Source organism: Fringilla coelebs (assembly GCF_963513975.1).
Source record: "Fringilla coelebs genome assembly, chromosome: Z".
Classification (NCBI taxonomy): domain Eukaryota; kingdom Metazoa; phylum Chordata; class Aves; order Passeriformes; family Fringillidae; genus Fringilla; species Fringilla coelebs.
The window spans coordinates 12,554,741-12,579,611 of record NC_140031.1 but is presented as its reverse complement, the minus strand read 5'-3'; the positions used below and the strand labels follow the sequence as shown (position 1 = coordinate 12,579,611).

The window sequence follows — 24,871 nt, the reverse complement described above, 5'->3', positions numbered from 1 at the left end:
GAAGTGAAAATCATAGAATCATAGAATGGTTTGGATTGGAAGGGACCTTAAAGATGATCCAGTTCCAACTCCCCTGCCATGGACAGGGACAACTTCCACCAGACCAGGCTGCTCAGAGCCCCATCCAATCTGGCTTTGAACACTTCCAGGGATGGTGCATTCACAACTTCTCTGGGCAACCTGTTCTGCGCCTCACTACACTCTGAATAAAGAATTTCTTTGTAACATCTAATCTAAATCTCTCTTTTTTTAGTTTAAAACCATTTCCCCTTGTCTAGTCACTACCCCCCCCCCCCCACGCACAAAAGTCACTCTCCCTTATATACAATTAAAAAAGCATTAAATTTGTTAACTGATTGAGAATGATATAGCCCCTATGACTCAGGAACAGACAAATCAATACAGTCATCATATTCCAAGTTATGAAAACTGATTAACCAGAAAAGAGCATTTCTTAATTTTCTCAGTCAAAAATTATTTAATAACTACACTGGCGAAAATGAAGTAACTACAGTTTCCTTACACATTTTCTGAAGAAGGAGAGTGAAAACTTCACGTGCATAGAAAGCATAGGACCAAAAGCCTTGTCAAACAAAAGATATATCAAGTGGATAGTTTTATACCATGTTTAAGTAGGCATCTACTACAAGAAATTGAAAGACTGTAGCAGATATGGTAGCAGAAGAATAAAGTAGTAAAAGAATAAACACTATTTAAAAAAAATGAAACATACTGGATGTATAGCTTTTAGGTCTTAAGACAGTATATGATTTTTAAAATGTATCAGAATATCACTTTTTCTAAATCTATAGTGTAACTTATGCTACAGCTAAAGCACCTGTCCGGTGTACGAAGCAGTACTGCATGATAATTTGGATCAATTACTTGCAATTTGTGTATTTTATTAAATATAAGTCTGTAAGTACACCTGTAAAATGCATTTTATGTACAGGTTAAATATCCATGTGTCATAAAATCAGATGTAGGATATGATTATAATGGCATATATTACTGTATTATATATATTATAATAGCACAGCTTTATGTGGCTGTTAATATAGTGCTGAATTTCTGAAAACTAAGAACATGATACAAGTTTCTCTATTTCATTGTATTAGATATTATTAGTACTATTATTAGTGCTGGTTTATTGTTATTGTTATTGTTGTTATTATTGTTATTATTACCATTACTACTATTCTATTGTTGTTGTTTAAAATCTTGTTATTGCTTGGGAGTTTTTTAATGCTCTTTGCAGAGGGTGCATCTGAAATTGAAGCTTTTAAAGCAAGGATGATGGCTTGAGGCTCTCATCTTCACCAGGGTGAGATTTATCAGCTGACAAAGCCATCAAGGCAGCGTGCTGCTGGCTGCAGTCCAATTCCCCCACATACACATTACCGTCTGGTGTGTAAGTTAATAGCAGTCTGGACTTGCATCCTGCCCACTTCTCAGCCAGCTCTCCTCCTCCCCTGCAGCCACATCTTTAACAAGGAACTGTAATGAGATCTGGCCACCTGACACAGTAAGCCTCCTCTAACACAGCTTTGTTTTAAAACTTTCATGTCTACTACGTTGCAGGTGTTGGGAATGAAACTTAATACACAATCAATGAAGTTATTAAGCCAAAAATATGCTGACCTATCTATCTAGCTGATGGAATGTGTGGTTGTATTTACTTTTGAGGATGGATTCCTCAAATGAAACCAGATGCCTACACATTCTGAATATATTTCCTCTCTTGCAATCAAACAATTAAAAATCAATATTTAACATAGTCATTAAAACAATTGCTACAGAATTAGGCTTTCAAATATCCCATCTTTGGTACCTAGAGTGATACTCTATAATACATTTGTTTGATGTATAACACCAAACGCCATACTTATCAATTACCAGTGTACCTTACGTATTAATTACTTGCTCAAAGCCAGGCTGGATGGCTGACATTCTCAAGCTGCTTTAGAATTGCTATTTTGTTATCTTTGTGAACATGTGGGTCAAGCCAGAAAACAAATGTCATCATCCAAAGGCTGTGATTCTGTGAGGTTACCAAGGTTTTACCACAAAAATCTTGATAAGGCTCTTTAACTTATGTAACACTTGAAAACTTATTTTTTATGTTGAATTTTTGGTAGGAGATTTTATCAGCTTTTAATTTTTATCAGCTGCAACTTTTAATATTGCTATACATCTAAAACAAAGTTAATTCAGGCAGTTACTTGGGTCCTCATGCAAGAAAAATTCAGATTAAAACTTATGACAGTTGAGAAATCATTCTATCATAACACCACATAAATATTTTGAAGGTTTAATCTAAGAATCAGTCAGAACTAGAGGGTGTGTTGAAAAATCATCTCAATATAACAATGATATATTGATAAATACCCTATTAAATATATATACCCTATTAAAATATTAAATATATATCATATTAAAAGGTATATTGCAGTTTAAGACACTGATTTGGAGACGATTCTAAACTCAAATCAACTTTGAAGGCTTTAAAATAACTTCTAGTACTGGCAGGCACATTTTAGAAGTGGAAATGTGAAATTTCAACAATTTAACCTCCTGGAAACTCATATCTTTATAAAAGAGTATATTCTTGGTTTACATATTTGTGGCAGCAATCCAAAAAAGGCAAAGTATAGCATTAAAAACATCTATTTTAAGTAAACTCCTACTGGCCTCCAGAAATATGACTTGTATTCTTAATTGTTTCCTTACTTAGCATATGCTGGAGCCACCCAGTATGGATTTTCCTCCGCTTCCTTTGCATGACGCAGAATGGCCTCTCGAGGATTGCTGTCATCTGTCTTGTCCAGGGCAATGTTCTTGACTATATATGATGACAGGGTGACCCCGTGAGTCCCAACACGGCCACCACGACCTGTGGCACAAAGAGAAATATATTTAAGAAATATGCAGAGCCTGCAATGGTGGCCTGATACAAAGAGATTATTTAATGCTATAGGAAGGGTTTAACTTAGAGCTGCAGTCAGGTGGGTGTTTTACTGACTCTGTAACTCAAAGTAAGCCATTGTAATTACAAATTTTTTGCAGGCAAGCACTCCAACAAGACATCAATGTCTTAAAGTGCTGGACACTGCCCATTCATCTACAGAGTAGAGTCACCACCCAAAAAATGCAAATCCAGATGAGTGCAGAACAAAAACATGATGGCCCTTTTGGCATACAACAGTTCAAAATGATTATGCCTAGATTACCTGCTCCTGCCACTGGAGGTTCAGGTTTGTGAGACTTCATGGGGTCCAACCTATCCTTCTCCAGCTGTTTTCTTGTGCTTCGTTGTCGTGGTTCACGGAACATTGGAAGCGCATGGGCTGAAGGGTTACAGTTTGGACAAAATGAAACGTTAGAAATTCCATTTTCTTTTTAAAATTTTAAATACAAAGAGTTGGATTTTTTCTTGCAATAGAAGAGGTGTCAGGAGCACCCTCCCAGTAATCCCATATCCAAGTATTACTTTCAGGCATTTCTTCCTGCTGAATTTTTAGCAGATGAAAACAATCAGATGTCAGGATTCCTTCAGGCAGGAGCCTCTCATCTGAAATACTTTTTGCACAGTTTATGCACATTTCATTCATACCTCTGTCAACATTAGCATTGTGACCAATCAGTTACTCTTTTCTGAACTTCCCATGTTTCTTCAGCTTTCTCATATTCTAAGAGCATGACAAGGCACTTGATACATTCTTGGATATGACAAGGAGTGCAGCAGAAACCCCTCAATGATTCAAAATATAATATTACAGACATGAAGTCACAATAATTTTCTTTCTTAAATAATACGATTAATCACCATTGGAAAAATAACATAAGTGTGAAAGCCTGGCTAAATTGTCAGGATTTAGAACTTCTATTTCCTCATAAAAGTGTTATCTTCAGTAACAGTAATGGCTTTGATCCACTCAGACAAGACAGTCATTTGTCAGCAACAGAGAAACACCATGTTAATGGGCATGGCTTTCTTGCAGAGAGGCTTAGATCTCACATGCAGGTATGCTCATTGCTGCTGTTTCCCAAAACCTGGGAAATTGTGTAGCAGTCAAATGATCCAATAAAGACAAAAAATAGCCAAACAAATCTTAAATTGAGGAACATCATCTCTATATTGATTAAAAAAAAAATGCCAGGGAGCATTCAGGCACTTATCAACTTGAGTTTTCAGATTATTTCTGTAAGCCTGTTCAATTTATTAGACTGAATGAAGTCACAGCCTGATGACACACAGCAGATCTTTGGAAACAAATGTTTAAGTTTTATTTTTGCAGATTTCATTAAGTATGAAATGCCAGGGACAATTTTCTGGCAGGCACTAAGCTTGATCAGTTTCCACAGAGCATCTGAGGTCACTAATGCAGAGATCCAAGCCTTTGCCATTTGTGGAGTCAAGGTTGTCTAAGGGAAAACCATGCTGTGTATTCCTATGTTTTAAAAGAGACACTTAATCCCTTAAAACAACATTCCTGCATTTTAAGTAGCCATTACAGGCAATTCTGATATTAAAGAGCAACAAGAAATCTGATCAGGGAAAAAAAAAACCCTAAAAGAAAAAAGAGGGGAAAAAAAGATAAGAAAAAAGGGGTCAGTTCACTTTGCAAAAGCACTTCAGAGATCTTCAGGTTTTCCCAGTTCTATCTGTAAACTTAAAAGACAGACAGCTAATCTCTGAAAAGTTTCCAAAATATTCCAAAAAAATTAAAAATTTGCTGAGCAAATCCTTACAATGCTTTTCTGCATTGAGGTATATGGAAGTATCTTGTTTAGTTTCAAAATTATGGGAAGAAACAGCTAATCAGCTAGAACTCAGTGATAAAATCCCAAAAATTTGCATAACTGGGACCTGTATCTTTGAATGACATTAATAAATGCTATAGAACACACAAGTTCCACTGGATTTTAAATAGAATTTGCCTTAAAAAAATCACAGAAGTTCTTTAGAATATAAACACTAATGACAGTGCACACAAAGCGTAACAGTGAAGGATGTTGTAAGGATGCATTAAGAGCACCCAAAGAGCATGAATACCCCTGATCTTTCGTAGTTGCTACATAAGTTTAGGGTCCCAAAAACTGGAGCTGCACATCTGTAGCAGTAAGGTAAGTTGGAGACAGCTCTGGCTGGAAAGTGCCCAAGATGGGAACCTGGAACCAAAGTGCCTTGATATGGGTCTAGTTACCAAGACTGCCCAAATTTCCTCATTCTAAACCTCTTTTTGTTTATTATGCTGCCAAACAACTTGTTTGTTTTATAGAGAAGTGGTTTTAGTATGTGTAAAATGAAGACTACTAGAAATCAGAACTGAACACCCTGGAACTGGAAGAGGATGAAGAGAAGCAGGACACCACAACCACGTGACTGCTCTCATTTCTCACGAGGAAACACTACACAGGGCAATGCTAATGGGGACGGTCAAGATCTCTCAGTTAATTCCCTCATTCCATTGTAAAATCTGTCGTTGGGAAAAGGCAGATCATTGAACATTTTATAGTAGCAATGATAACTATTTCTTTTGTGTCAGTGAACCTTTACAACAAACACAAGCACTCACAAATCCCCAAAGCTAGGGATGGTTAAGCTATTTAAAACTCTGTATAACTTTGGTACGTTACAAATTTTGAAAAATCATTTGTTATTTGTTCAAGACCTATCTCCCATCTCTGATTTTGTCACTGGTACTGCAAAATGGCAAAACTCTTCCTAAACCCATCTACATTCCACAATTAAGTTAGGGAAGACTAAAGCTGTAAAAACACTCCAAAATTTTTGAGGCTTTCAGGAGCGTCACAATCAAGAAACCAATAATTATTAACAACTTTACAGAGCATACAGATTAGATATAGCTTTCTGTTTGTGCAAGGCTATAAAAAATTTGTATGAAGCACCAGTATATGACACCAGTGATCAATGCTTAATGAAAGACTGGTTCTTAAAGGGAAAAAAATAAAGCTAAACAATCTGAAAATAATTTCAAACCTAAGAATGAGCTAAGGATTCTACTACAAAGATATGTTTAAATTTCTTACGTGTTATAATGTAATCCTGCGTGAGAGTTTCTGCTTGTCTCTCTTTTCGTTTTGTTTTGACCACACATAATTTTGCTCCCCTAGGAGGAAACAGAGCAGTTCAGTTAGGCTGTTTATACCAAACAGAAACCAGTTTTTATTCAAGACAGTCTCAACAAAATTATACAGCACTCTAAATATTCATGAATGTGTGTATCTTTGCCTGTTCATGCTCATGTGAAGGAGGGTATGGAGATTACAGTGTTTCTGTTATAGAGCAGTTTATATGACATGCAGAAATAAGGGTGGAAGATTCATTTCACACTTCATTTGTCCACAGTACTTTAGTGTGCACATTGGAAGTGCTGCTCTCCAAACTTGGGAACTCATTTGTTCCTGATATAAGTTTTCCTAGGCAGCAGTGTTGGCCATTATCTAATCAGAGGTGCCGGTAACACTGAGGCAGGAAAGACTGCATAAGCCTGGCTGCATCAAGATTGATTTAAACCAGTGGTATTCACCTCCTCATGGTAAATACCAGGAAATAAACCAGGTACAAAACTGCACTAGGACTCTGTGGTCCAAAAAATGATGACCAGCTCCCATGTTCTCTAAACTGCCAAAATCAGAAAAATAAAACTTATTTCTGATAATCTTGTAAAGCAGAGTTTATCTTCACACGGAAGTGCCCAGGTGACAGTAAGTATCCAGAAAACATGAACTCAAGTTTGGTTTAGGACGCCAGCAAAACAAAGATACCACATACATAGGAAGAACACCTTATTTATTCCAGTCAGTGTCAATGAATTGTACATTTCCTCCCGACTGACAGGAAGGAAGAATGCTCCACTTCTCCAGCCAACCCAGACGGCAAAAGAAAATTAATCACAAAACAAGTATTTATAGGCCTTCTACTTAGGCCCTCTTCATCCCAGGTTGGCAAGTCATTGTCTGATAAATCAGTACCACCTTTCCCTTAGATGTACAGACAAAATTCTCATGTGATAAATGAGGATGGTGAAGAAGACTAGAAGAAAGGTGGGGATGTGTTTCCTTGCTTTGCACATTGTCAAATTCGGTCTTCCAGCATTACTTCATTAGCACTGAAGTTTGATGCTTCTAAACAAGATTTTTACTTCAGGAAGAAAATATGCATTAAGAAATCTGAATACAATACAAAAAACCTAAATACAATAAATACCGACTCAGTAATACATCCTCAGCAACCTCCAACAGACAGGATGAAAGGTTGTTCTTACTGCAGATTTCATGCAATTAAAAACTGAAAGCATTTGTAAATTCAGGTAGAACAGCCAATATACTGCAAAAGGTAAAGCCCAATGGAAAAAGTGCCACTCTTCAATAAGTAAACATTTTGGGTTATTTTTTCTCTTTCTACTGCTGCTGAATAAGTAGAACTCTGCAAAACAAATGTTACCAAACCAATTTTACTCATTTCTTAGTATAATCATTGAATCACAGAATCAGGCTAAATTAGAGGAAAAAACCCTATAATAAATCATGATTACATACCTCTGGCTTTTGACAGGATCATAGTACACTTTGGCTAAACCATTTCCAGTACCAACCATGATCTGGTTCAGCTTGGGATGCCAAAGGCAACGCACAACACTCTGAAATAGAGTGAGATATTGACAGTTAGTTGGTCACTCATCTGGATCTTAGAATCAATATTCAGGTTGTCAAAGAGTGCACCACACTGTAGCAGGACCAAGCTTAAGCATATGAATAAGCCCGTGAATATGTGAATGAATAACTCCAGAGTAGAATACAAAATAAAAGGAGTGACAACACCAGCATGTAGAAAGGGAAGGAAGTAAAAATTGGTGACAGTGTGATAACCAGTGGTTTCTACAGACTATCTGCTGCCAGGATCTTCATGGGCACAATAAAAATAGAAAGTTAAGGACGGATTTGAAGGAGAACAATTAAGTGCTTCGGATAAGATATAGCAATTCAGGCCCTCATGACTTTTGTACTCTTATTTTTAATTCTTCCACTTCATTCATCACTTTATCTGTTTTTTCCCTTCTTGTCATACACTGTTGACCTTTTCACTTGCTGACTGCAGAAACGGAAGAGATGCTGATTTTCACTCATGCTTCTCTCTTCCCCACAACACTAAGAACTTGGTATGTGAAGCCAATGTCTCACAGTACTGTCACCCTTCTGGTCAGCAGGGAAACTCATTTTCAGACATTAAGAGTATTGTTCTACATGTGACTTTGAATCTCCATGTGAGTACTGTTCTCAGTCTGATTCAGCAGGACAGCACAGAAACTCTAAGACTCAAACTTCTGACTCCAGAGAGCCAAAGTGGGCACAATGTGCCACAAAGGACAACACATCTCATAAAAAAACACAAAAGAAAGTATCTATTTTTGACAGACAGTAATGCCTTAAATGGACATTGTCCGAGGCTGAAGTTGGTTTGTGACAAATGTAAAACTTATGTAACAAATGTATCCAGAGCTAGCAAGATGCATGATCTTGTTAGTATTTCACGGAACAATGCTCCCTTTTCTAGCCTTCCCTTTCTTCTCCCTCCAACTTCCCAGTGTATGTTCCATACTATTTCTGGTTTGGTCCAGTCTCCATTTTTTTTGATGCTAGCAGACACATAACATTAAAGATACTGAAAAAATTCTGAAGGCAATTCAGCCATCATGAATCAGAACTTCATTTTACCACAAGATGATGCATTACACTCTCCAAAGCTGTTTTTTTCTGCTTTGTATTCTCTTTTAGGAAGAAAAACTGAGTGGGACAAAGTTTCATTAATCAAACAGCCATTCTTTACAAGGCTCCCCAGCAAAGCATCCTCCTACATATACACAACATACAACATTACACTTTCCCATTTACTTACAGGTACAAATAAACCTGTTTTGCTTATTTCAAGAAAACTACAGAACAACACTTTAAGAGATAAACCTGAAGTATACAATACAGAGTCGCTAATAAGTTGTTGGATTTAAGTTAAGAGTCCTACATATTGCTATGTAATGCTCAAAATGCTAAAGTAACTCAAAAACACCACAGCTAGTAACAAATACTGAAGGTCAAAGGTGGGTGGCCTTTTCTTTTATTAATATTTATTGCATGTGGTTAGCCAGCCTTTTTAAACTCTGTAGTTAATGTGGTTCTCCACTTTCTTCTGTCAAGTAAATGTATTTTATAGCATGGTAGTGGATACCAGCCAACAAAAACAAGCCTGAGACAGCGTGGCTCAGCTCTGATGGGGTTTGCTGAGTTTCTAACTTGTCAAACATGCACAGCACACTTAAAACCACCATGGCACGTGCTACAGAGCAAGCAAAAGGAACTGCCATTAAATGTAGCCCTATAAATCTTTTGAAACCATAAAACATTCCCAGATTATAATTTGTTAAAAACTAAACAAACTCAAGTTCTGAACATGCAAGTAATTCTATCAATCCTCTGGTATATAAACCTACTTTATAAGAAATAATAAAAACTACTTCTGTGGTTTTTAGATTATTTTAGAAACTGACTATTCTTCAAAAATACCATAATACTGAATCCTTGAACTATATCCTAAAAAATATTTCCGATTATTTAATCCTAAAGAAGTCAAAATTCTAATTAACTGTACAACAAAGGGATGATTGTAGGCTAGGTCTTAATATTGGGACAGAAGGGTAAGGAGAATCTTTATTACATAAAAATAATTAAGACTTAAAGAGCATTTATTTTTGATGCCTCTAACTTCTCAACTGCTTCCACCTAGAATAAGTCAGGTAGACATCTTTATCACTGGAAATGCTAAATATCAAATTCCATCTCAAAGAAGGTCCTACCTCCCAGCTCTGCAGGCAAGTTTGTTAACTGCATATAAAGAACTGTTTTCCTGCCTTTGCCTATGTCCACATGAAGGTAGGTACCCATCTACTGATACTGAATTTTTCACAAGTCTAGAATGGTTGCGGTTGGAAGAGAGCTCTGGAAATGGTGGATTCAACCATCCTTCTCAAAGCATGGTCAGATACTACAGACACCTCAAGATATCACCCTGTTTGTTTTTTAATACTTCCCGGGATGAAAACTTGACAGTCTCTTTCAGCAACCTGTTTCAATGTACAATCGGCCCTACTGTAAAATAACCTAAAAACCCAATCACAAACTGCAAATAATTTTCTTCCATTTAAAACAAAAAAAACCTATGTAGATTCTGAAAGTAAAAAAATGTCAGGTCATAGCTTAGCAAATGGAAAATGTCTTGTAACAAAGAAGAATTAAAAAATGCATCATCACACAAACATCTTCAACATTTGAAAAAAAGATTTCTCTGATCTGAATGTTTTGGACACTATGCTTTTGAAGCACAAAGTCCTGGAAGCCTGTCATAAAAAAATCCTGAAAATAATTTTTCCATAGACTGATGTGGCCAGCTTTGTGATTATAAGAAAATTACAAAACATAATTACTAGTAATGATTTAAAAGTTGTTTTGCATTTTTTGCTATGGCAAAAGTATTAAGTTCTTCAAATTAAATAAATCTGAAAAGCCTTTGGCAATGTCTATTCATATACAAACACAGTAGCTTGCATTGGGAAATACTGGGAAAACACTGTCAAAGTATTTTTGTGAAGACAGACAGGGAAAATATTAAAAATATTACCCAACAGAGAAACACTGCAAGTGTACCCTCTTGATTCTCACTGTGAAAGAGGTTAGAACAGATTCAGTGGGTGTCATTGTCTGTAGGCAGTTCTGGGGTGGTTCCCAAATATCAGTCAGTTCTCAGCTCTGTATTTCCCTTTGAGTCATGTGAATAGAGCTGTTGCTGCATGTAAACAGTAAACAATACCAAATAATTTTTCTGTCAGGTAATTCTCCATCTAGGTGAGCTCACTATGCAACTACACATACAGCTTTTCTGGTACTGAACAAGTATTAGTGCTTTGACAAGAGTTAACAGCAGTGTGTCTCTAGATGGGAAACGGAAACTTCATTTTCTGTAACACAGAATGGGACACTTATTCTGGCCTAGGAATACAACCCTGTGTTTAACAGGCACAGTGAAAAATAACTGAAGCAGATTTGTCAGCAAGCAAAAGCTAATTACCTCAACTGAAACTTTCCAGAGTACTTGGGCAACACCCTGACAGGAGTAAACAATGCAGAAAAGGCATTTTACAAGGTCAGCAAGAAAAGATTTAAATGATTTGTGGCATAGGAGTGGAAAATTTACCCCCTAAGATGAAACTATGAAGCTGGTAAGGTCATGAAAACTACAGACTGATGTCAAGGACTGGAAGAATTTTCCTGGATCTTTGCTTATAAAGACGGTTTGAGACTGCAGCAAGAAAGGCAAAATTCAGTTCCCTGGACAACGCTTCAGATAAAACCACTCAGTTTTAGAGAGTGGATAGAGCTGATCCAGGATAGGAAGTGCAGTCTCAGATGGGTCAGTACAGGTCAGGCAGGAAAGTTAATTATTCCTAGTAAGAGGGACTATGAATGGTTAGAGATCACACATTGGCAGTGATTATCTGGGTGGTGAAAAGCTTTGGAGAGGATGCGCTGTGATATAAAGAAAAAAACCATAAATGCATTAATCAATGATGCATCATGCAGCAACTATTTCTAGTGTGAATTACAGAGTACAAACAGTCTTCACATAAATGTTACATCTTAGACCTAAAAGATTTTTCTGCAGCACTTCAGAGCCTGAGCAGTCACTTAATCTTACTAATATCTTTTGAATCTACCAAAATGGTTGCTCATAATGAGGTTGCTCATTATGTAACAAAATAACAGTAACAAATATACAGAATGTCTCTTGAAAGCATTATTCACATCTATCCTCCTTCACTCTGCTGCAAAAGATTAAGGGAAGATTCAGGTTTCTGTCCATCACTGCCCTCTTGAATTCCTCTACTGACATTTTACATATCTGTGAGCTGATCTTGTACAAAAGCATTGAATTGCTTTTATTTGGTGCATTTCAGCTGAGATTCAACAAAATCTCACTAACTTTTCATGTAAACAAGCCCCATGATAACAGTTAATCTTTTTCTGTTAGCAAAATTTTATTAAACAGACATGTATGCGTGTACACATATGGAGGTCATAATTGTAACAATACTGGCATGATAATGATTTCACCATTTTCCAAAAAATTCCAAGAACTTTCATATTTTGGACATAAATAGGAATCACCATAGACTTCTGGAGCACTTAGGTCAACAGGACTATATTCTCTCCTTGCTACTGCAAAATGAAAAGTAAATTAGAGGGGCCATATTTTACAGTGATGTTTAACTTCTCCCTCCTTCACAAGGTCTTAGTGCTTCTCAGTCAGGCACTGTTTTCTTTGGAAACTACCCTTTCTCCCAAAAGACAGTTAAGTTTTAAGGTTAAGTACCATGCAGTTATCTTTGAAAATGAACATTTCAGGTAAAGTGTTTTTTCAGATAACACATGATAATGTATCAGCTTTTTCAAGTTCATTACTAAATCTTCTCCTGTCATGCAGGTAAGAGGAAAGAAAAACGTGTTTCCATATCGGTTATGCACTCTTGGAACAAACATTTTCCATTTTTCTTTCTTTTCACTTCAGGTACACATTTTGACTCTTCTCTGGCTGTTCTTGACTTTCAACTGGCAAATATGTTTGCTCCAAAACACCAGATATGACTAATCAGTTAAGAGCAGCTATCAGACTTTTAGGCATAGTTCACTGAATTATTGTCTCCTCCCATGGCTGTTAGTGCAAACTATTTAAATGAAAACACTGACAACAAATCTGCTTTGCATACTACATCTATCTACTTCCATCCCTACAATAAACTACCCTGAGAAGCTGGAAATCTCTACTGAATGATTCTGACGTACAGCTAATATTCATACTTTCTTGTGCTGAATGTGCAGTCAACATTCCACCTGCAAACAGGGAAAATCAAAAGTGATCTTCCAAATAGCCACTGGAAAAAAATACTGTTAATTTTACGTAAATACTGAAAATGGAAAGGAAACATGCTAATCCTAGGTTTTCACACACCTCCAACCTATGAAACAAGAATTCATGAGCATTTGATGTTTTTTTAAAAGCCTTATACTTCAGATGAAGTTCAGTAACTCCATGGTGAAGCTGCTGATGTTTTGACACTTGTTGGGAAATCAGGTGCAAGTAAGAGAGCGTAGGCTTTGCTCTCAGCTAGCACAAGCCTTTCATAGACTGGCAGGCTTTTCTCCTGTGAATTGCCTACAGTCAAAAATTCTTAAACCAACAGAAATGAATACAAAAGTAACCCATTATCTCCTGCTTTGCTATTGGCAAGGTCAGAAAATGAGAGATTAAATGTTCCAGCACTTTAGTAGAAGACAATAAACACCCACGGAGGGAAGTGAAGAATTTAGGTGGGACTTGTTTCATCAAACTTAACATGTCTACACTTTTAATCTTTGGAGATCTATTCTTTAAATGTCTACAAATGTCTCCCTTTAAACTTAAGAGAGAGAAATAAGCATTTTACAGTGGACTTCAGCTAACCTGTTTGAGAGATCTATTTTAGGATGGGATAAAATCAGTCTGAACACGTTTATTTTTCTCTGTTGATTAGAAAAGGAGCCTAGGGTGACTGGATCAGCTGTAGACATCTATATTTGGTCAGGTGAATCCCTACAGCCTACAGCAGCCAAAATAGCTATAAAAGAAAAACAGAAAACTAATGAGGATCTATATTACAGCATGTTGTGCTACTTAGATGAAACTCCACAGCTGAAGATAAAGAATCCTGGTACCCATATTGAATAGTCCTACTGCAGAAGAATACACCAGACACAAAGTTCTAAAACTGCACAACAAATCTTGAAAACCTTTGCTTCAAAGATCAGGTGTAGCTCTGGAGATACTTAAAAACTGAATAGGGGTTAAACAGAAAAAAAAAATGCATAGTTGCTTACCCCTTTCCTAACCTACAATCTAATAAATAATTCCTCAGAATCTGTTCTGAAGCTACATAATAAAAAAGTGAAAGCAGGAGCTGCTGACCTAAGAAAATATTTTCTGTCAGGAGAAGAAAAACTTAAACAAACCTTCTCTCTTTCCCATGTGAAAGCTTTGCTTCAGTGGCTGTGACGGTATGTGATGGGCTCTGTTTGAACAGCACTGCTTGGATTCACTGCACTTGGCTGTCCAGGCAGTCAGATGAGGGACATGTCAGCAGGGAAAATAGCAAACATGTAAAATGACATTCTGACCATGGTCGTGGATTCCACAAGGACAGGTGACCCCAGCAGTGCTAAGTGGGGCTTTTCTGACTGAACTGAGTCTTTATCTTAAATGTAATCACTACAAATTCCAGTCTTTCTGAAAAAAGCCTTGTCTGTCAAAATCAGTGCAAGTATGCGTGCACCTAGTTTATTTAGCACATCTATTCTGTCCTTTCTCCTATAAAGCTGTCCTACATACTTATAGTGAAGAACCACTTGCAGTATCTTTTGTGCTTGAAGCACAGGAGCTCAAATACTACTTAGTAAGCTTATAATAAATTACCGTCCAAATTAACATCATCTGTTACCTAAGCTTATACTATATTTGTATTTGAGAGGGGTTTGAAGTAATTTCAAACTTGGGCTGGCTAGAGAGATGAAATCTCAGTGAACCCTTTCAGCTTTGTCTTTCATAGTTCCAGGACTTGTACATAAGTCCTTCTGACTTTAGCAATATGTCTCCCCATAAAAGAAGGGAAATGTACCAAGTTATTTCAGGAAAACACATCCATTTATTTAATACAGTTTTGATGTCCTTGAATAAAACATCAAATGTTTAGATGCCAACTGCTGAAGATAGATTCCCACTACCGCAAGATTGTTCCCCATTCTTGTTTGGTTACTACTGCTTTTAAACAAGTTCTGTAATTAGGGAAGATATTAAAGCAGGGGCTCTCAAGCTTTTCCATTATACAATAAGGTGTGGAACTGTTTAGCAGCTTCAAATATTTAGACTGCTGTGCGGTGGATACAAATCTAGTCTTTGTACAAACTTTCACAGACATGTTTTATGCGGCTCACAGTTTTCATGAACTAAAAAAAACCTCCGCCATGTTTTATTTTATACATCCCAGCAAGAATGCATACACTACTCAAGAAAAGAGAGGAAAATGAATCAAAATATACTTAAAGTCTCATGATGAGGAAAGATGCATATGCATTTTAACTTAGAGGCAGTAGAAAAGATCTGTCTCAAAAATCTCAATGCTTTAAAAGAAAACGTTTCTCTCACATATATTCCATGAAGTTCAGAAACAGGCCCTAAAGATTTTCAAGAAAGTGTTTCAACACATTTTCACCCACGTTAACAAATAATTTCTCTCCAGCTCTAAGCAATTGGAATTTAATTGAAAAATTAAAAAAAAAATCAGAAACTTGAAATACTAATCCGTAGATAATAGCAATCTTATCTGCAGAAATACTATCACTTCTATACAATTATCTAAGATCATTGCTAACGATGCCAATTCCTACTGCACACCATGTAATCTCTTCCCACTGGTGTCTTAGAGCAGAGTGGTGATACAACAGCCATCTACCTGGCTTGCCATGCTGCTCCACCTGCAAACAGCTGGTCAGCCTCCTGGAAGCACCAGAAGAGGGGATAAAACTGTGTAACTCTTATAAAACTGCTGAGTTTTAAAAATTAATTAAAAAGTTAAATAACAGATTTAGAAGTATGCCATTTTCAAATGGCTGCCAATCTGAATAACAAATACTTCCATCTTGTTTCTTCTTTTGAGCAAAAATAGGGTTAACACATGTTCATACTGTGTATGCTCTGATTTAAAAAAAAGGCTCCTCACATAATGGAAATGTACTAATATTATATTTTAAAATCTACTGTAAACGCCAATTGCAAAAATCGTCATGTTCAAGATTCCCCTGGAGCTCTTCCAAGGAAAAGAGCCAACTACAATAAATAAGGTGGGAAGTTAGGGAGTATCTACAATGTAGTGACCTGCTATCATTAGGTTTAAAATACTCATGAGAATACAGTAGTGGAGGAAAGAATACTAATGTTTTTTCCCTTGTGAAACATTACTTAAAAAAATGTGTGGAAATATTCAATACAAAATGGACCAGAAATGGATAAAACTTACAGTGCTCTATGTAGAAACTAGAAATACCCTAAAAATATTTTCAGAGACCATTATTTTAGAGAAAGGTTTCAATACAGAAAACATGGATAACAATGCTCTACCACTCAACTTTCAAGGTACAGCTATAAAATATATTTTTACAAGAGCATTGAGCCACTGAATAATATTTTCCTCTTTTGATGAAAAAAAGTAACTTAATCAAGGTGGCAACCTGTTTCCCTTGTAACTGCAATGTCAGGGATTTTCAAACACTTCGTCTGTTAAAATTACAGCCACACTTTCATCTCCATATATCATAAAACTAAGGGAGACAAACTTCATGTGCACTCCCACTCTCTGTTACAGGGACAAAACCCTCACAGTTTATTACTTTGCATACCTCAAACCTCTAGTGACATCTCCCCTAAAACAAAGTACATGCTGCTCCAGGATACACAAAAGGAAGGACCACATTGTCCTTATATATACGGAAGCAGAAAATAAACATTGACAGGTTACCACTATAAATGAAAACACATTCCTGTAACTCACCTCTTATACTACAGGGTATTTTTGTTCATTTAAAAAAACACATAAATTTACTGGGCCTTAAATATTTTATTAACTTACCTATTGTGGAAATATGGATTTTCTGTAAAAATAAAACAAATGGCTTTAAAAAGCAGACAAAACAAAACAGAAGTCGCATGATGATTTCTTGCAGAAGTTAAAAGAATTTATTTTTCTTAAACAAAGAAAAGCTTTAAATCTCAGTGAAATGGGCCACAGTGGAAAAGCCCTTTACTATATTACTGCACCTTATAAATAGTAAATGATTATTGTTTAAGGTCAAGGAAAGAAATACTGCAATCCTAAAGCAACCATGCATAAAGGATGCTGGAAGGTTCATATTCCTTATTCCTTCTTTCCTTTTCATTCTTTCATCTAAAAAGAAGCGTTATTTATAGCTTGTCTCAGAAGACCTTCCTGAAACATCCCTTAGAGGTATTTTCAGAAGTGTTTAATAATTTAACTTTTGCTTATATTTGAGAAACTAAGAAAATATTGAAGAATCCTCCTAACAGAAATAGGTTTCCCAAAACAACCATAAATCTATAGTTTTGGACTGCTGCTTATCTACAAAATTCTGTGGGATATTTTAAAAACTTGCGCATCTCATTTTATAATGTACACAAACTCATAATCTCGGTTCATTTTTAAATTAAATTATTACTTCCATTTTCATTAAAAATCAGCAATTCCTGTAACTGTCTAACTATTTTTTTCCCCTTTCTCAATGCCCATTCTTGCTTGGCAGTAGTGGGGTGTAGTAGTGGGGTGGGGAAAATGAGTACTCTACTGCTGCCAAGATCAATCTTGTCTGTAATAAGGATAACTACCGGGTGATCTGTTGGAAGTAGCCAAATGAATGACAGACATGAGAGTGATTCAAGTGCCTATCCACAGCTATTTAAAATTAAACTGACACTGGGGGAAATGTTGTATACCCATTTCTTTTTCCCATACACTACGTATTTTTAACTGGTTCCCATGAAGATCTCATGCTTGCATAACCAAAGCAAGAATTAGGAATAAACCCTCCCTGGCCTTCATCTGGCAGTGAAATCTCCCTTCCCTTCCAGACTGCATATCCCAAAGGTGAGACCTCATTCCACAGTAGCTACAGGTCTTCTGCCTCTCATACTATCTCACAAAAAGAAAGGGAAACAGCCTCTGAGTTTCTGGACTTAAGCTCTGTACCCCATATTCTGGCACTATTGTTTCCTGCCATCATCTCCTTTACCATGTACACTGAGTGAAGAAAGGTTCTGTGTGCAATTAATATTTCAGATTAAATAAGCCTCTAATGCTCAAATTGAGAAAGTTTAATAAACTTATTTTATTGTGAACATTTGACAAGAGAGCGGAAGAACCTTTTATAAATAATACTTTCAAGACCAAAGAGAAAGAGACAGAAAAACTATGAAGACATTTGTAACAGAATATTTTCAAGTTCCATTAAAAAGATGGAATTCTGCATAGTTTAGTAAACATGACCACTGTCAGTACAAAGCCCTCAAAATCTCCAATTTTACTTGTACACACTGAGCCGGAGAAAGGCTGGGGAACTGCACACAGAGCATCAGCTTTCTTATGAGAGTGGCAGAGGCAGGAGTTCCAACCCTGATGCAATTTTGATGTAACATGCAGTAAGTAAAGGACCCTGCCATAACCTGCAGCACAGGTGATTTCTCTCCTTGATAAACTCAGGAAAAGAAAGAATTCATTGAATGCTATTAACTGCAAAATTCCTCTATCTGCATCAAGATATCGTGAAAACAGCAGTTACTGAAAACAGAAAGGATGGTCAGAGAAGAACCAACAATTTTGTCTTCGTCCTGTTCACAACTCCTCCAGCTACTGGCCAGAGACAAAGCCCACGGTCTCCAGCTCTTCTAACATTAGTTTTCTTCAAAAAACATTGCTATTTATCTAAGAAGCTTGAATTCTACAAAAGTCCCAATGCCTACATGGTGGGACGGCATTCAGAAGTGGAAAAAACAACACAGCTATTTAAGCACAGATCATGGCTGAGAAACAAAAACACCCAAAACACTAACACAAGAGGAAAAAAGCAAATTAATATTCTGTACCCAGCCACAACAGCAGAAACTAATCAGACTGTTAGCCCATTAGTAAAACCACAAGGTTTCACTCCAGCAACTCTGAAACAGTAATGGATTTTCCCATGAAAACTTGAAAGAAAAGGTGAAAAAAGGTTTGTGTGGTATGATGGAGAGGAATGCCAGACACAGCTTTGCTCAAACATTCCCATTAAATATTTTCTCATTACCCACTAAGTTCACTCACAGGCCAATTTCACTGGCTATTTACCAAGGAGGTTTAAGAAAATGTTTACTGCTCTTTACTGCTTTTCAATTTTCTAGGCTTGCTGGCATTTCCCTTTAAAACATCCTTGTGAAATTTAAAAAGTAACATATGAATAGTTTATACTATACTGAGAAAATTTCAGTAGATTTTCTGTTATTCTGATTATATGCATTCCACACTAAACTGCTAACAATTACCTTCAAAAAGTTACTAAAGTTTAGATGCCTTTTTTCTTTAGCAATATGGACTAAATCTCATGAAATTATTTCATTAGAAATGAGAGCATATCAGGCTCTTTGTAGAGACAGACACTGGTGCACTTGTGCTTTTATTACACATATAGCATAGCATAACTTCAACTCCGTAATGCCTAAAAAAACCCAAAACAAGTAAAATTACATATTTCAGCACTAGGTAATATAGAAAATATAAAGAAGTGTAATACATAGTTGCAGAAAACAAACTGAAGTCTTGGATAACATTATGTGTTTATCTTTAATTACACTAATGCTAAATGCTAACTGCTATTTTTGAGAGTATAAGGGGAAAAATGGAAACTAGGAAAGTAGCCGGTAGAAAGTAAGTAATTACTGCACTGCTGAAAAAATGCTTTGATAAACTACACACAAGATATTAATCTCCCAGTTTACAGACCAATGATCTTTCCAACAAACAGCATTTACTGCTTACAGAACATAAAAGCCAGCTTCTTGAACATGCATTTGCTTTTAGCCTGCCTTTATGCGTTTATATTTCATCAAACACAGTAATTTGAGTAGAACAAGTAAAGAACACTAATGAAAAAGCCAAAAGTTACAAACAGTAGAAAGACCTTGAAAAAGTACACTGCCTTTATTTTGTACGACCGCTTATAGGAAATTTTCTTCTTTTATATTCAGATTGATATGCTAAACTGTGTTTTCATTAGATGTGTAGAGTTAAAGTTATAAGCAAGACAGACTTCTTGTACAGGTATTGGTAGTGCTGACTCACTGAAAATTATGTCATAAAATCAGTATTTGTCTAAATTCTTCACCTATTAGTTTCATTATTTTCATTTCCACCGTGCAAAGCAGGAGAATGACAGTCTTAAATTTTATAACTACAAATGAAGAAAACCAGCAGCATTAAAACTCTATAGACCAAAGTGATTTACTACAGTCTTAAAAAGTACTATATAAATATCAGCACCTATACAAATTTATAGTATAAAATTATGAACCTGCTTAGACCTGTACACATACTTAAAATTTTACTATATTAGTGGCCCAAATGAAGTTGTTTATTGACAGTTTCTTACTGTTGGGTCTCTGTTTCATGTCTCTTTTGCATTTTTAAACAAAGAACAGTAATTTAGCTCTTGATTCTAAGAGAAACTGAGAGCAAAGGAACCTTTTGTGGACTCCCCTGTAGCACGATCTATCTTGGCAGGTAAACAGACCCTTAATTTCCAAGACTGAGAAGACAAAGTACCAAATAAAAACAAAAATTTCTTTGAATGCAAAGAAAGACTGGCAAGTAGTATTTCTCAATATTTAAATGCTTTTGGAGATACAGGATCCACCACTGATAAGCTTTTCCCTGTTGAAGCCTTAGAGCTTAAGTGAAGTTTCTGCACACTGACATGACCATTACTAAAAGGAGATGCCATCACGACCACCTCCAAACAGTCAGGTCTAAGGAGTTCAAATTCATTGTAAATGGCATTATGAAACTATTTTGTTTTCAGTGCCCACGGACAGGAGAGCTCCTACAAAAATCTACTTCTTGCACTTTAGCTTATGTAGCTGTTTTCCTTTTCTCTGTCATGAAGTTTCAGAGGAGATACTGAGGCATTCATGTTTTCTCTCAGACAAAAGTTATAAATACTTGGTTATAAGGCTTGTATCAGAAAATAAAAATCCCTGAGAAATTCTCATGAGTTTAGCTTGGTTTGTGGTTTGGTATGTTCCACAGGAGAAAAACATAAAAGCCAATTTCTGCTGAATTTGGAGAATTTATTTAGCAACAAGTAAAACTTCCAAAGTCATATAAAACCCCTTTCTATTTAGATTATATGTTTAAGATGAAAACAGGTGTTCTTCTGCACTAGGAAAAAACATGTGTTTTCTGCTTTGGTAAGAATTCAGCATTTTTAATTTCCAAGACAGCTGCCACCAAAATTATAGATATAAGAAATTAATCCATAAGCAGATTTTACCTTGGGATGGACTAATGGAGAAAGCAGGATTCAAAAAGAAAATACAAAGGTAGTGGTGTCATAACAACATCCAGCAGAAGGAGGTTTGGTCTGCTGTGCTAGGAAAACCCGTTGTGCTTGCTTAAAAAAAAGTGCAGAAGGAGAAAATGGTATTCTGAAATAAAGTGACAAAATTGATAATCTGAAATACTCCAACAGCTAAAGGGACATAAGCATACATTGCCACACTTATCAGTGGCAATGCTGTTGTAATTTCACCCACTCCTATGGATGAAATAACATACCTTATGGGTGTTTGTTACCCCCCATATGTTTACTTGTATATCACAAGAGTAAAAGGACTTTTCATCTATGGTATTGAGCTTTTCCCTTCTGCACAAGGGAATAAGTCACCAGCTCAAGCCATGAACAGACTCTTCTGTATTACAGGTTCACAGCTTTAGATTTTTGTAGTAACTGGTGAGAATGGTCTTTTTGATGGATTTCTTAATAATGCCTTCTTTTTGCAGCGAATTGTTGCATTTAGAAACACATCCTAGAGTAACCACTAATCTGGTCTCATGGACAAAAATGAGTTTTGTCACAATAAGCCATGACAGCTAGTGAAGTAAACAACAGAAACATCTACGTATTTTAGGATTTGTGTCTCATTTCCCAGATCTAGAAGGGTTCACAGAAATCCTTGAGAAATGCAATGCTAACACCAGAGCAGGGAAGCTCTACTGCTTAAACATCTTGTCCTAGGATTTTTTTTTTAAATTTAATTGAAACAATTATTCAGATTACTCTAGCCCTATCTCTTTATCATGGAATAGGAAAATCACAATAGTGCTAGTAGGTAATGACCTGAATAAGGGAAAAAAAGCATATGAATATGATTTCATTCATATTTTGAATAGATGATTAAACTAAAATACATACCGCATCTGTAACTTCTATCTCATACAGCTTCTGGAAGGTCTCACGATAAAAGAAAAACAGCTTCCCACTGCCACCACCCTTCTTAACAGAGGTGCCTGTGACAAGGATCTTATCATCTGGACTGAAACAACAATCTGTCCTGTTGAAGAAAACAAAGAATCTCACTGGGCAGATAAATAATTATCACATCAAGAACTTAGATATAAATTGCACTCCTTAAAACAATCTTTTCTATTTTTTAGTCCTTTCCAGACAAAGCTTGAAAAGTATTTTGGGAGCTGTCATTTATTGCTGTAGTTAACAATTAGAGTTATCTGTTACAATTGTTATTACAGTTGTACACAAGATGTAGATTCAATAAAAATCCTCCTCCCAGCAAAACTCTCCTCTACTATAAAGTCTTGCAAGCTTTTCAATACAAGAAACAGCAACAAAAAAAAAACCCCAACTTTAAAATCTGGCTGTCATCATTAAGTAAAAAAATGTGCTAATCATGAAATCTGGTTTTGCTGATGATACATTCTTCAGTGACGCAAGGTGGTGTGTTTATACATTGGCCAAAAATATTTTTCTGTTTATTTTTCCTCTGTGTTACAAATTGCAGTTAAGATTGAGCTGTCCATGACTTGTCTTTCTAAGATCTTATTTCAAAATTACAAACTGTCCTTAGGGGATTTGGCTGTATTACAGCAATAGAAATGCAGATCAGACCAATAAAAATATTGAAAACAGTACTTAGCACTATGCAGCAAAATAAAATCAGCATTTCTGACACTGTAACCTGAATTCATATCATGTACCTTCATGTTATGTCTAGCTTTTCATTCAGCTCTTTTTTTATTAATTATAGACTAAATAAGACTAAGATTTACATCTATGTCTCATTACACACACGTTTCCTCCTGAAATGTTACTAATCTAATTAGACTTAAGATATATGACACTGAAATATCACAAAAATCTTTTAAAGCAATGTGAATCTGTAAAAGAGATGAGAATTGTCACTGCACAGTTCTCCTTATACATTCCGCTGTGCACTACTGTGGACATAGTGACAACTGACTATAAGAACTCTGGCAGAACCCTTCCCCATTCAGCAAAAATACTGCTATTTCTGCTAGTTGGAATAAATTAGAATACTTACATCGGAAAGAAGCTGGGCAGTCCATCTGCTGAATTAAGAGGTTTTTTAAATTGTCTAATATCCCATATCTTTAAGGTATCATCTCCTATGAAACAGAAGAGACAAAGGTTAGCGATAAAGAATTCAAGTCAAGAACTTACACATGTCAGAAAATTTCACTCTCTAATTCAGAGAGAAGGAGAACAAAATTATATAACAGAAGCATCAAAAAGGGAACAATTCGTAAGTTTTTCCTCAGTAAGTGACTATGACAGTGCAAGGTTGAGGAGCTCAATATGGGGCCTTCCAGTATACCAGAAATTTCACCTCAATGGCTCAATTCTATTGTGGCAATCCCTCCTATCAAGAACCACTATTCACAGAGGAATCAGATTACTCACTCACTAACTTATTCTTTGTTTGTGAGCATTGATGCTTTGCTTCTAAGACCAAATTTCAAGATATCTAAAGAAATTAAAAATGTTGCCATGAATGGTCTAGATCAAAAACTAAACAAGTTTTATATGTGGTTTTTACCTGTCCTGAAAAAGCAATCAGAAAGAACATGAAATGCACATTAAAGTCTTCCCCCTTCTTTAGCAGGCAACAAACTGCTATCTCAGTATGGAGCAGAGGCCCTGGAATCAGTCAGAAATCCTCAGGGAATGGGGTGAAGGGAAACCACACTTACTGTGAGGAAACATTTTCACCCCACTACCTTTAGCTATAAAAGCCAAAATCAAGGTTAGAAAAAGAGATTTGTAGCAATTTTCATCTGTGTTTGATAAACATGGTGTGACTGTAGGCCAGTAAAAGTCAGGCTGTTTATCCCTTTTTGAAAAGTTATGACATATTAACAAAATGAGAACAGGGGTAAAAAAAAAAGAGATTAATTAGTTATTCTCAGAGACATCTACATCTCCTCTCTGATTGTCCTTCTGGAACACATATTTCCAGCATGAGATGAGCTACAGAATTTGAGCTTTGAAGTACCTCACTCAAGCACCTAGACACGTCCCAGCATTTAACAGCAGTGCTTCAGCACTTTCAAGGGTAAAAAGAAGGACATTTAAGCAACAATTCCCTTAAAAAATATACAGACAAAAAGTTACAAAATCTTTCTGACCTAGGAGGCAAGATCTGCTTCTTTCCAAAGTACAAATCTTGCAGGGAAGTTAATTTGGTTATCTACAAGTATTTTGTGGATTCATAGCCTTTGAGCTCAAGAGCTCAAAGGAGGCCTTGGAAATAAAATGTTTTTAAAAGAAGTAACAAAAGAAATCAAGGCCAGCAGTGCCCTTTACAGAGAAAGCAGTAATGTGTGGCCTCGTACATCATGTATGTTTATATTAAAGACTAGGATAACTCCTTACTACAAAATATTTTTAAGAAGTGGACAACTTAAATAAATGATGTCTAGAGTAGAGTATATTTCTGTTCATTGGGAAGCTAAAAAATGACAAGAAAGAAAAATGTTGAGTCCCTGTTTTGGGAATATGTGTTTTCTTATTGTTTCCCAGTAGACTCCAACCGAAGTACTTCAAAGCATTTAGTCTTGTAAAATGAGCCCTCCCTTTT

The 24,871-nt window shown here is 36.1% G+C and overlaps 1 protein-coding gene across 1 annotated transcript in view; it reads right to left on the bottom strand.

Annotated features, from left to right (window-relative positions):
* Positions 1-24,871, bottom strand: part of WDR70 (WD repeat domain 70) — a 123,403-nt gene that overhangs the window by 5,513 nt on the left and 93,019 nt on the right. The window contains exons 12-17 of the mRNA XM_084225309.1: positions 23,315-23,399; positions 22,171-22,309; positions 7,567-7,667; positions 6,055-6,134; positions 3,231-3,347; positions 2,731-2,893 (exon numbers count right to left, since the gene is read on the bottom strand). Coding sequence (XP_084081435.1) covers positions 2,731-2,893; positions 3,231-3,347; positions 6,055-6,134; positions 7,567-7,667; positions 22,171-22,309; positions 23,315-23,399 — 685 coding nt within the window. The remainder of the gene's footprint in view (positions 1-2,730; positions 2,894-3,230; positions 3,348-6,054; positions 6,135-7,566; positions 7,668-22,170; positions 22,310-23,314; positions 23,400-24,871) is intronic.